We start from the raw sequence: 12,883 nt of genomic DNA, 5'->3' as shown, positions 1-12,883 counted from the left end.
GGTTCGCTGAGAGACAAAGCAGGAGTGCCTCGGTGCAGAGTGCTCGAGCTATCTGTGCACTACGAGTTCCCTACTTCCATGCAAAACAGTGCAACGTTTACCCCAACTGTGTGGTTAGAAATAGCCTCCTTCTTATTGGTTGGAGTGTTGAATTGATGTATTGAAGTAGATGGTTAATGTGTGAATCCTGTAGATTTTATTTAATGGTTTGTTTCATTGTGTTGTATTGGGTGATTGTTAATAAAGGGAGGTTTTTTTAAGTAACAATAGGTTGTAGTGTATTAATATGGGAAATTATTGTTTGTCTCTGTTAAGTGATGTGGTGTTTTATGCATAACTGTTTTTTCAATAATTGGCATTTATGGTTGGAGATAAATGTTGCACATTTTATGCAGAGATGAAGAGGAAAGATGTTTATTATGGTGGGTGTATCTGGGTGAGGTAATATACGTATGGCAAAACTGTAGTGGATGGGTGAGCATTGTGTTAGGGATTTCTTGTGGTGGCTTTTTATTTCCTTTTTTTTCTTTATTGTTGTATTGGTGATATATGCAGTTGAGCAACCTTACCTGCTTTTTAACATTTTGGTGGGACACTGTATATTCAGCTCATGAACCTTTTTTTTTTTTTTTTTTTTTCCCTTTTTAGTACCAAATAAGAAGCAGAGTTAATTGAACATTGGTGCACTTTTAAATATGCATTTCCGAATTTTGCTGTTGAAAAGCAACATTGTGAGAGAATGCATAATCTTTTAAGGAAGTGCATTTTAGTCCATCAGATTAACTTTTAAATTTTGGGGGGGAGTATTGAGGTTTGCTCCTAGAAATTGTAATACTATGGAATGGGGAAATAGTGTGTGCTTGGGCCTAAACTATTGCTGTAATTTATTTTAGTATTTTATTACCCGCAAGAATACTCCAGGATGTGTGCTCCCTTGTGTCTCAGATCAGTGTTCCAAACACTATGCTAAATTACTGTATTTTAAATGTATAAAAGACTCAAGGCAATCTTAGATGTCCTTGGATTGCCTAGAGATGAAGCACCACTTATGGGCAATACATATAAAAATGATGCAGATAAATTATTTAATTTTAGGCTAGTTCTAGATGAAGGCTTATATTGACATGTTTAAATATTTGAGGAAAAACTTGTGTTTGTGTGTGTGTTTAGATTAGGATGTGGAAGTCATTTCTGTATTATCAGTCGAGGCTATCTGCCTATGGTCATTCACTGTTTGAAGGGTGTGAGACACTCTTCTGACATGGCACGTTAGTTCAGTCACATTTCTTGATTTTTGTAGGCTTATCCGAACAGCACTTCTGCGTTGCTCTCTACAGGCAGGTTAATTTTGACACCGCTGTTAAACATTAAAAATGTAGTGATTTACACATTAGGTCTCTCTGTTGTAGTCTCTTGTCTTTTATAGTGGGCAATACCACATGTTTCAGAGGAAGGTGTAAAAAATCTCTGAAATATATCTACATGAACACTGCAGTTTTTCACCTCAAGGGGAAACTTTCTTCCCTAGCTGATAAGCTTATGTTAGAAGGCTGAAACATGACAACCCTTTAAATTCATTGTTGTTAGTACAACTACAGATACTCTTATGCACGTGAATAGCTAATCTGTTTTGAATCTGATTGAGCTATTTACTTCCACGCTATCCTACACAAGGGAGTTGCATAGGCTAATTATATTACTTAGCGTTTGCCCTTATAGATTTTTTAAATTTAGTTCCTTTAAATTTAGAGGTCCCAGCTGACCATTCAATTCGTTATTCATTCCATTCATCTGTCATGTCAACATATTCTTTCCAAGCTGTGTAGTCCTATTAATCTCCTACAGAAGCTTCTCCCTGATTCTTAACATGACATCCCTAGGGCAACTACAGGAATTGGTTACGTGGAAAAGTAAGAGGGAAGTATTCATTGTAGCCTGACTGTCTTTTAATGAAACTTATCAGCTGGAAATGGAAAACCTGCACTGAGACCAGTCAGGTCTTCATGAACCTAATAGCAAGTGCTCTGTTGAACCCTCACTGATTTATGGCTTGAGAACTGCTTAGCAAACTGAGATGTAATATTGCTTTCATGCGAACTCTTGTTTTATATTTTTACTGTAGAATAACAACAAAAATATATGAAGTGATACATATTTTATTTATTTTCTTGGGACGCATGAGACGCCAGAGCATAGTTCTACATCATAGGCAATAGTGATAGTTTAGCAGTAGCGATAGCATTGTTGATCATCCCCCTTGCCTCCCCACAGCTGCTCTTTGTCTCCTGCTCATTTATTTTTCCCAAATTGTGTTCTAGGTTCAATGGCATTGCAGGTCACGGATGGTAGCAGGAGCTAACTTCTACATCGTGGGACGGGATCCAGCAGGCATGCCACATCCTGAGACTGGGAAAGATCTCTATGAACCAACCCATGGTGCAAAAGTGCTGACTATGGCACCAGGCCTCAAAACATTGGAAATTGTACCCTTCAGAGTTGCAGCTTACAATAAGAAAAAGAAGGGCATGGATTATTATGACTCTGAACAGTAAGTTGTTTTAATTTTAAAACTAAAGCGTTCTGAGTAATGTGTGAGGTTTGGGTTGTATTTTTTTTTTTTTTGCTAAGTCTTTCAGCATTTATTACCTAGTTTTTGATTAAACAGAAGCTTCTCAGAGATAAGACAGCTTGGTTTGGGAACACTTAGTTCACAGTTCTTAACTTGTTTTATAATCTTCGTATAGAAGAAATTATTTTAACCTCTACCTCTTTTGAGGTTGTTCTTCACTCTGTGTGTCCAAAAACAGTTTCTGTATATATTACTGTGGTGCCTACCAGTGCAGTGCCACTGTAGGTGGAGATCATTTGCCATTTAATTTTAACCCACTTTCTTCAGGAGTTTAAAACACAGCTGCTTTCATTTGATAATAGTTGATATCACCACAAGCTGTAAGAGTAGATGTCTTTCTAAAAAGACAGCATAAATTAGGTACATTATGTCTATAGCGTACATCTACCCTATACTACATCTGTATGCTATGTGGTGTATCAGGTCTCAATTATACAGGCAGTTTGCTTGCCCTGATCACGTGGCCTGCTGAAGGGTGTTGTGTGGCATTGCTTCTTTTCCCCCCAGTGGCTAGCCTCTGTGAGAGCTTCCTGTCCCTTCTGGATACTCACCTGGTCTATGAGTGGTTCTAACTTTTTTCTGTGTACACACACACACATCCCTAATTCTTGTTGCCTTCCAGTTCAGGGAGTAGAAAAAATGTGGCTGTGCTGCAGGACCTGCACATATGACCACCATGCACATATTGCTGAAGTTGCAGGATCCCTCCCTCAGGATTTTTCTATAGAGTAGGAAGGGTGGTCTAGTGAATAGGGCAGTAGACTGGGACTCAAGAACCTGAGTTCAATTACCAGCTCAGCCACGAATTTCCTGTGTGACCTTGGGCAAGTCACTCAATCTACCTCATGCCTCAGCTCCCCTTCTGTACAATTGGAATAATACTTCCCTACCTTCCAGGGGTATATTGTGAAGATAAAATCAATTGGTGATTTGAGGCATCCAGATCCCATGGTGATGAGGGCCATATAAGAGAGCCAGTGCTTTTTTTTCTCCTACCATTTGTTTGAGGCTAGTGCTTGCAAGCCCAGGCAGTTGCTAAGACAAGAGAGAGGTTAAATGTTTTTTTGTTTGTTTGTTTGTTTGTTTTTTATTACTAGAGGAGTGTGGGCAGATGGAAGTAGGGAGGATTTAAGATGATATTCTGAAGAACTCCTAAACTCTGCAAGACTGAAAGTGACTGAAGCTGTGTTTTTTCTGGAGCTAAATAACTCCATAGGACCATGGCCTTTCCATAGGACCATGGCTTGTAGAGCTGAGCAGGCGTTCCCATCCCCATCACGCTAGCTGGCTGACTTGGGGGTGGGGAAGAGGAAAAGGTGGACAGATCTGCTATGTTCAGCCTCGCAGCAGGGAGAGTACTTGTGCAATGCCGACAAGGATTATATGGCAAATTTACAGAGGGAAATTATGCAGGCATTTGGACAGCCCATATAACCATGTTGTACCTGGGCCCTGTATGATGCTTAACTAACAATTTGGGATGGTTAAGTAGTTTTGGGTGTCTACTGAGCTAGAGTAATTTTCAAAAGTGCTGTTGGTGCTAAGGCGCCCAAGTCCCATTGACTTGCAGTGAAACTAAGGGCTGGTCTATGCCGCAGAGTTAGGCATGCTTATTTACATCGCTCAGTGCTGGGGAAAATGTCATGCCCTGTGCAATGTAATTAAACCAGTTTAAGCCCCAATGTAGACAACTTTAGGTTGACGGAAGAATGCTTCCATCGACCTACCTACCGGCTCTCAGAGAAGTGGATGAAAGAACCCCTTCGGTCGCTGTAGTAAGTGTTTATACTTAGAGGCCTTAGGGCATGACTACACTTGCAGATGTAGAGCGCTGTGGGCTAAACCCGCCTTCGGAGAGTGCAGTAGGGAAAGTGCTGCAATCTGTCCACACTGACAGCTACAAGCGCACTGGTGTGGCCACGTTTGCAGCACTTGCAGCAGTATTGGGAGCGGTGCATTATGGGCAGCTGTCCCAGCATGCAAGTGACTGCAACGTGCTTTTCAAATGGGGGTGGGGTGGAGTGTGACAGGGAGTGTGTTGTGTGTATGTGGGGGGAGAGAGAGTGGGGTTTTGGGGGGTTGAGAGCATGTCAGCATGTTGTCTTGTAAGTTCAGACAGCAGCAGACCCCCCATTCCCCCCCTCTTTCACAGATACAGACACACACACACACACACACACACACACACACACACACCATTCCACACTAATGGCTTGCATGCCGGCTGTCACTAAGGGAGCTTTGAAAGGGCATTTCCACGTTCCTACAGGAGTTCAAAACAATGACAAGAGTGGCCACTTGACTTAAGGGGATTATGGGACGTTTCCAGAGGCCGATCAGAGTGCAGTAACCCAACACCTTGTTCACACTGATGCCCGTGCATTGTAGCCAAGGCGCAGCAAACGTTATTCCTCTCGCCGAAGTGGAGTCCACAGCTACAAAGCTGGTGGTAGTCAGAGCGCTCTATGTGCCTTGCCAGTGTGGACGGGGAGTGAGCTACAGCACCCGGGGCTCCTTTATTGCGCTGTAACTCGCAAGTGTAGCCAAGCCCTAAGTGTCTAAGTGATTTTTGAACATGGGACTTAGTCCCTCTTGTAAATTTTACCCCTGTTTATTTTTTTAAAAGGCTTAATTTTAAAAGCTAACATGGGATTAGAGACAGGGATTACGTACATAGTTTGGACTGGTGCTGTTTATAATAACTGAGAGCAGTAGAACTACTTAATATTGAAAAGTTACTAACAGCACCTAAACGTTTCTGTATTTGTATAAAATAAACTACGAGCTTTTATAGTAATGTCAAACTAATGACGTAAATATATTGTTACTTGAAGATGTCAGAGTATAGTGATATCATGTATATGTGGTCCTAAATCAGCAATGTTAGCAATGGCAAGAAAGTTAAATCATTGAGTCTACCCACTTGTAACATGGGATAGTGCATGGGGAGACTATCCATATATTATACTGATAAGGTACTGTCACTGCTAGTGCATTGAATAAATATGCAGGCATGGCCAGTAGATTAACCTACTATTTAAGGGTCCTTGCAATAGATACAGTAGCAATTAATATTGAGTACTATAGCCAACCAAACATTGGGCAAGTCAAGAGACCTCTTCGTGGAAAGGGTAATGTAAAGAGTAAAAACTACAAATGTGGGGCTAGGAACTAGAGAATTAAGCAACTGAGAAATGTTTTCTTTAGTTGTAGTGAAAGGGAACCAGCAACAGACAGCAAAACTGAAATGTGACAGCAGAACTCCCATTTCATCTGATGGAGAAATGTTTGTATGGTGAAGTACTCTCAGAAAAAGAGGTGCTTAGGAAGCTGAGTTTTAAATCCTTTTACAAAGAGAATGCAAGCCAGCCACCTGGGTCTCAGAGAGCTTGGCATTGCGGAGGGAAAACAGACTTAAATGGGTTCTGTGCTTTTCGTTTTGTCAAATGATCAAAGCAGAATTGTCTAGCATGCTGTGTTACCATTTCTTTGCATTTCTGGATAGCTGATCTTACCTACCTTTCTGCAGGAAAACTTGAGCATTTTTGCTGAACTTTTGTAGAATTTCCCCACAAGAGTACATTCTACTTCAGTGAACTATTGCATGCAGAAACCAAGATGGTACAACACTATGGTCCTGTGCTAACCCCCTAACCTTTAATATAAAATTTTATCAAACTTACCCATTGATAACTGAATCCGTTAACATTAATACAACCAAGACATTTGGAGAAACCTTCCAAATGAGTTGTAATCATAACAGTGCACTAGGTGGGTGCAAAATCTGCTTGCTAGCCAAAAATATACTATGATGATAACGATGAAAAGGCAGCTGTTACACAGTTAGTTACTTTAGTCATGTGTAACTTTGCAAGGCTGGAGTTGGCAGCTAAATAACTCATTGTTTGGGAGAGGACAGATTCTCAAGTCTTCGCAAGAAGACTTTCCTGTAAAATTCAGCCACATACTGCGGCTGAGAAGAAACTCTATTAAGAAAGGAAAGTTGTTTAACAATCGAAAGAAACCACAGCAATCTTTGGCAAAATTAATAATTCTGTCTTGACAGAGAACTCTGTGAGATCCTCTTAGCTATAGGAAGCCCATAAATACAGCTACCAGAGCAGGCTGTTTGTCCTCTCTCTAAAATGTGCATGAAGCTAGTGCATCTACATATACAAGGATTATTTTGTTCTCAACTGGTCTGCTGATGAACTAGGATGCTTCTTTATCCCGCTCTGCTGGCCCTGATAATGGTTTTTGGTGCTGCCAATGTAAAATGGGAAACTTAAAATGTTAAACACTTTAAAAGTGTGTGGGAAAACTTCTATTTGTTTAAACTAAACATTACACTTTTCTCAGTAGCCTGCTATCATTCTGCTATGAGCAGACACTTTCCTGGAGGTTAAGGCACCAGACAGAGACTGAGACTCTGGAGAGTTGGGTTCAGTTCCTGACTGTGCCACAGACTTCCTATGTGACCTTAGCCAAGTCCCTTAATTTCTGTGCCTCAATTCCCCATCTCAAAACAGAGGTAATATTTCCTTTCTCCTACCCTTTGTCTTGCCTATGTGGACTGTAAGTTATTTGGGTTAGTGACTGTCTTCCTATTTTTTGTATATAAAGCTAATAGCAGGGCACGACATTGACCCTGATCTCTGCTGGGGCCTCTTGGTGCTACTATAATACAAAAAATTCTTGAATGGTTAAATGTGTCATCTTTAAAGAGAGAGAGAAGCCCATTTTACTGGAGTGATAAGAACTTTGGTCTTGAAAAATGAAAGGAAATAATGAACTGTTAATCTGTTTTGTCTGGTTTGTCAATTATCACATACTTTGTTTGATTTTTATATAGTGATTATTGGAATAGTCCTGTTGTGTTACTGATATACAACATGAGTAATGTGAAGACCAAGTGGACAGCACCAAATTGTTCTCTGCTTGCATCCTAATAGAATATAGGTTTCCACATGTAAAATGCTCTTTCTCTCTCTATCCATCTTGTCTTTTTAATTGACTTATTGCCATTTCCGCCTTATTCAACTGTCTAGTTCTTTAGAACTGAGCTGCAACAGACTGTACTTGTTTTTGGGTCTCAGGCTTACATCAGGCTATAAATCTGGGGCATTGTTGACCTTCAAATGCCCTTTCAGCTACAATGGAGGCATGAGGAATACTATGGAGCTTTTTCTTCTCCCTCCCTCGTCCCCACCCCCGCTATGGGTTTAATAGAGCAATATACCCCAAACTCCAATGCCCACTCACAAAACATATTTCATAGCACTCTCATGGAGTGATTTTACAGCTTCAGTATAACAGAGCTCCAGTACAGTACGCTTTGGAGAAACTTTCATCATCTCACTGGTGCATATTTTGAAGATCAAGTTTTCTGTTTCCCACGCCATGTTGACAGTTTTCATAGCTGATTTATTCTTGTCTTTTTGGAATGTGTGTTTAATTGCTGTTGCTCCACAAATTGTAAATGTAAGTGGAGATGTTAATCCTTGTGCAGATCCTTCATGAAATTCCCTGCTGTACCAACCAATCCATATAGCTGCTCCCCAAAACAAAAATAGTTTAAATGTTACCAGACAAAGGAGGAAATAAACTGAAGACACACTCTCTCTTCTGTTGTTGTTGTTGGCCATTTCTAAAAGGCTGTGGGTAACCTTTACTCTTGTAAAATGTAAAAGGTACTCCATCACATCAGTGCTACAGTCTGAAACACAACTGGCAGGAAAATAATTTTAAATAACTTGTGGAAGCATATATTGTAAAATAACTTGGCTCAGCCAAAGCTAATTCCATCCCATAGATACAATTTTCAGAAGTGCCTAAGTCCTATTTTCAAAATTCACGTAAGTACTTAGGAGCTTAAACAGGGCCGGCTCTAGGCACCAGCAAAACAAGCTGGTGCTTGGGGCGGCACATTTTTAGGGGCGGTATACTGGCGCGGGACATGCCGCCCCTAAAAAGGTGCCCCGGCCTCCCTAAGTCACCTCCGCTGCTGCTGCTTGCGCACCGCTGCTCGCCCTCCCTTTTAGGCTCTCAAACCCGGGAGGGAGGGGGAGATCCTGAGCGGCCGCGGCGCGCGAAACAGCTGATTCGCACGCCGCGGCCGCTCGGGATTTCCCCCTCCCTCCCGGGTTTGAGAGCCTGGGAGGGAGGGGGAGCAGCGGCGCGCAAATCAGCTGTTTCGCGCGCCCTGGCCGCTCGGCATCTCCCGCTCCCTCCCAGGTTTGAGAGCCTGGGAGGGAGGGGGAGACCCCGAGTGGCTGCGGCGGGTGAAACAGCTGATTCGCGTGCCACGGCCGCTCGGGATCTCCCCCTCCCTCCCAGGTTTGGGAGCCTGGGAGGGAGGGGGAGACCCCGAGTGGCTGCGGCGTACGCGCTGCTTCTCCCTCTCCCTCCCTCCCTCCTAGGCTTGAGAGCCTGGGGGGAGGAGGCAGGGCTGGGGATTTGGGGAAGGGGCAGAGTTGAGGCTGGGCTGGGGGTGGGGTAAGAAAAAAACGGGGCGGCCAAAATTGTTTTTGCTTGGCGTGGCAAAAATCCTAGAGCCAGCCCTGAGCCTAATTTCCCTTAATTTAAATGATATTTAAGTTTCTAAGTACGTGAATAACGTAGCTGAAGTTCGAAGTACCTTAGTTCGAACCTACCTTAGTCCAGACGCGGCAGGCAGGCTCCCCCCGTCGACTTCGCGGTACTCCTCTCGCCGAGCTGGAGTACCACAGTCGACGGCGAGCACTTCCGGGTTCGACTTATCTCGTCCAGACAAGACACGATAAGTCGAACCCAGAAGTTTGATTTGCTTGCCGCCGAACTACCGGGTAGTGTAGACCTACCCGAAGTCTTTTTTGAAATCAGGTGCCCTTGAAGTGTCCACCCAACATCAACAGTCCTCTTATGGCAAAGGTGTCTTTCTCTCCCTTTCCTCACCCCATTTTATTCCTGCCCAATTTCCCATTCTACAGAGCAATGAGCCCACGAATTCCTAACTCATCCAGGAGTCCTCCTTAGCACTCCTCCTTGATCTGCGTTGTTTAAGAGATTTGTTTTTCTCAAGTAGCACCTTTTCACTTGGAAGCAAATTACCTTTACCAATATGTGTTATTTCAGAAGAATGCTGGGTCTTATTGAATCATAGTTTCAGTAATGGTATTGGACAAGGCTTCCTTTTCTTGCTAGTTACATCCTCCATTGCTAATACTCAACGAAGATCTGATCTTTATCGTTATGTCAAATCGTGAATGGTTGAACAATTAAAGCTACTTTTATAGTATTTTCAGTTTTAAAGTGGAAAACTTTTTAGCAACACATACTACTTCAAACCAAACCCTATGCAAGGACTAAACAAACATTATTGGATGAGATCAGTAGCAGGTTTAAATCAGAATAGTTTCATTTGTCAGTTTAGCTAAATTTATTTATGCTGGCTGCTGAGAAACTGACCCACTGGCTTTAAGAAAAGCCATGCATTATAAAAGAAAATGTTTGCTGGAGTAAAAAAGAAAAGTGAGGAAGAGGAGGAATAACTCCTTGACCAAACCAAATTTTAATTTTATGAAGATCTGTGTAAATCTTTTTTAGATATTAAAACTTATTCCAGTTTCTTAAAAAATTAAAACTTTTTAATGCAGCATGGACCCCTAGATGACTTTATAATATTCCCTATAATTCTCTAATCAGAGGCTCTTAGCCATCTGACATATCTTGCTTGAAGTCTTCAGGTCTGTGCTCTATTTGGCTTCTTCTTAGGGATGCTGTTATTCAGACAGGACCAGGAAGAGGTCAAATAGACCATGCCTTTATTGAGAGGCACTTAAATAGCATATGTGAGTCTCTTTAAGTCCAAAGGCTGGTACCCTCTTCTGATCCCTTCTGGGAACTTGAGCCTCTGTTCAAATTCCCACCCCATTCCCTGCCTGTAAACAGCTAAGTTTTGACATATAAATTGTGCGCAAGCTTCAGAATTAACACCCCACAGAGTAGAATGTGGGGAGTCCATTCCCCTACAGCTGACTTAATCTGTAAACTCTGTACTACACTAGGAAATTAACCTGGGTGCCTTCTCCTGCAAACTATTGTAGAAAACAGCTGCTTGTGTAGATAGGACAAAACTCTTTCCAAAACAGTTATTGAGAGGTTGATAGACACCAGAGTCCTATCTATGCTGGGGAAGAAACTTGATGAATGTTCCCTATTTTTCAGTCTAATTCAGAGCACACGTTTTCTCCGTTCCAGTACCCTCCCTTTACAAAAATAGTTCAGTTAAGTTTTCTTATCTGATGTGTGTTACATGTTCTGTGTAGTTGATGTTTGTTTATATATATATATATATATATATATATATATATTTTTTTTTCTCCTTTGTTTCCACAAACTGGGCATCAACACTACTGAGAGCAGGAAGATCATTCTAGGCTTTACAGTTCTGCACCAGACTACAATTCAAATCATAAAGTTGTGCTGCTAACAGCTTGTATGGTATGCATTGTGAAACGGGACTGTGGAATGCTTTCTATACCTTGCTAACCTCCAGCTCATACTAAGCATGGTTTAGCACTTAAAGCTAAACTCTGCCCTCTGATGCACACACTTGGTTCTCATTTGTTTCAGTCTGAACCATGTGCATGTGAGGTCAGTATTTGGCTTTTATTTCAAACAGACCAGGGAAGAATGAGTAACAAATACATGTTGCAAATTGAATAAATGAAGTAAGTAAAATTGCTGTATTTAATTTAACAATAAATCACTTTTGCTTAGGAACACTTGGTGGATTTTCTGCATTGTGTCTTTGTTTTTGACTGTGTTTAACTCTGATGAAGAGAAAGTAGTTTATCTGGTTAGAACTCTTGGGATTTTTCATTCTTGTCACCTACTCTGACTGGATTACTATTGCCTTCTTTGGTGTTTAAAATGCTGTAGGATGTTGATCTTGAGTAGATAGATGATGATAGATAATCCTGATTGCTCTCAATTTTCCATCTCTCCTGCTGAATTTTATCTTTAGGAATTATAGCTGTAGGAAGATAGGCGGTGAACCAGGATGAAACTATCTATCTTGAGCATGTGCAGACATACACACATACCTCTTATTTATCTTAAGAATATATATGTATATTCTATAGGGTGTATTTATTTTCAGGATTTTCTGGTATTCTTCATTAGCAGCATGTCTGAAACCACAGTTGTGTTCTCAAATATCACACTCCAAGGTGGGGTTTTATGAAAGTAGTATAAAGTCATTATCAAAAAAAGGAGGAGGTAAGATCAGTCTCAGCTATAACTTCCATCTTTTAAATTTACATTCTCTTTTTATTTACATTTTTAGCCATGAAGACTTCGAGTTTATATCAGGAACCCGCATGCGCAAGTTGGCTCGGGAAGGACAAAACCCTCCTGAAGGTTTCATGGCTCCCAAAGCCTGGACTGTGCTGACAGAGTACTACAAATCCTTGGAGAAGGCTTAGGCCTCTTATTAACTGCAGATCAATCTTTGACGCTTGATTTATTACCAAGAAGGGGACCACACAGTCACCGTTCATGCTGCTTTGTTGTGGTGTCTGTCAGGAAGTTCTTCCCTGGAAACAGACTCTTTCTCCCGAACTTAGCATCATTCGTTGCCTGTCTTATGGGTTTTATTATGTATTGGCACCTAACAAACTGCTGGTTTTAATGTCTTCTCTTTTATTACAGTCAATACTCTTGCAGTAGGATTTTTAACTCTTGTCTTTTTTATATTATTTTTATGCCTCTGTCCTATGAACTCTGTAGCTGTTATGTTGATGCAATTTTTTTTTCATACACTATTTAAGCAGTCTGGTAGTTTTGATTTCATGGTTTGCAGGATAAATGTAATGATTAGAACTGTGGAAGTAAATGAAATATTTTAAAACTGAACTCAATACTTTTTCTGTCAACTAGTGATCACAGAAGCATTGTAACTTTAAGCTCTTGTTATATGTAATCTCAGAGAAAACTTCTTTATGCAGCTCAATTAAACTTTTTTGCTTTCTGTATTACATGTTGGAGTTTATTTTATTTTGTACTTCTTTTCTGCATTGGAGCAGCAAAGTGAGAGAAAATGCATAACTCACGAATAGAGAAAAATATAGGCTTTATTATTAATTATATGTAATGCTTATCCCAGAGGTTTAGGGTGGTGGTTGGATTTCTTTTATTTGCTTGTTGCCAATGGTGTAATATGTACTTAGTGTGAATATTTTATCTAGTTGGATTTTAAGTGTTCCCAGTATT

At 40.9% G+C, this 12,883-nt stretch overlaps 1 protein-coding gene across 2 annotated transcripts in view; it reads left to right on the top strand.

Annotated features, from left to right (window-relative positions):
* PAPSS1 (3'-phosphoadenosine 5'-phosphosulfate synthase 1) overlaps window positions 1-12,645 on the top strand; it is an 83,388-nt gene extending 70,743 nt beyond the window's left edge. For both annotated transcript variants that reach the window (XM_005287901.4, XM_008170132.4), the window contains exons 11-12: window positions 2,319-2,548; window positions 11,958-12,645. In XM_005287901.4, coding sequence (XP_005287958.2) covers window positions 2,319-2,548; window positions 11,958-12,096 — 369 coding nt within the window. In that variant the 3' untranslated portion in view covers window positions 12,097-12,645. The remainder of the gene's footprint in view (window positions 1-2,318; window positions 2,549-11,957) is intronic.
* The last annotated feature ends 238 nt before the right edge of the window (window positions 12,646-12,883 follow it).

This window comes from Chrysemys picta, chromosome 5 (genome assembly GCF_011386835.1).
Source record: "Chrysemys picta bellii isolate R12L10 chromosome 5, ASM1138683v2, whole genome shotgun sequence".
NCBI classification, from domain to species: domain Eukaryota; kingdom Metazoa; phylum Chordata; order Testudines; family Emydidae; genus Chrysemys; species Chrysemys picta.
Note: the sequence above shows the minus strand (reverse complement) of the source record. Positions and strands in the feature narration are given on the sequence as shown.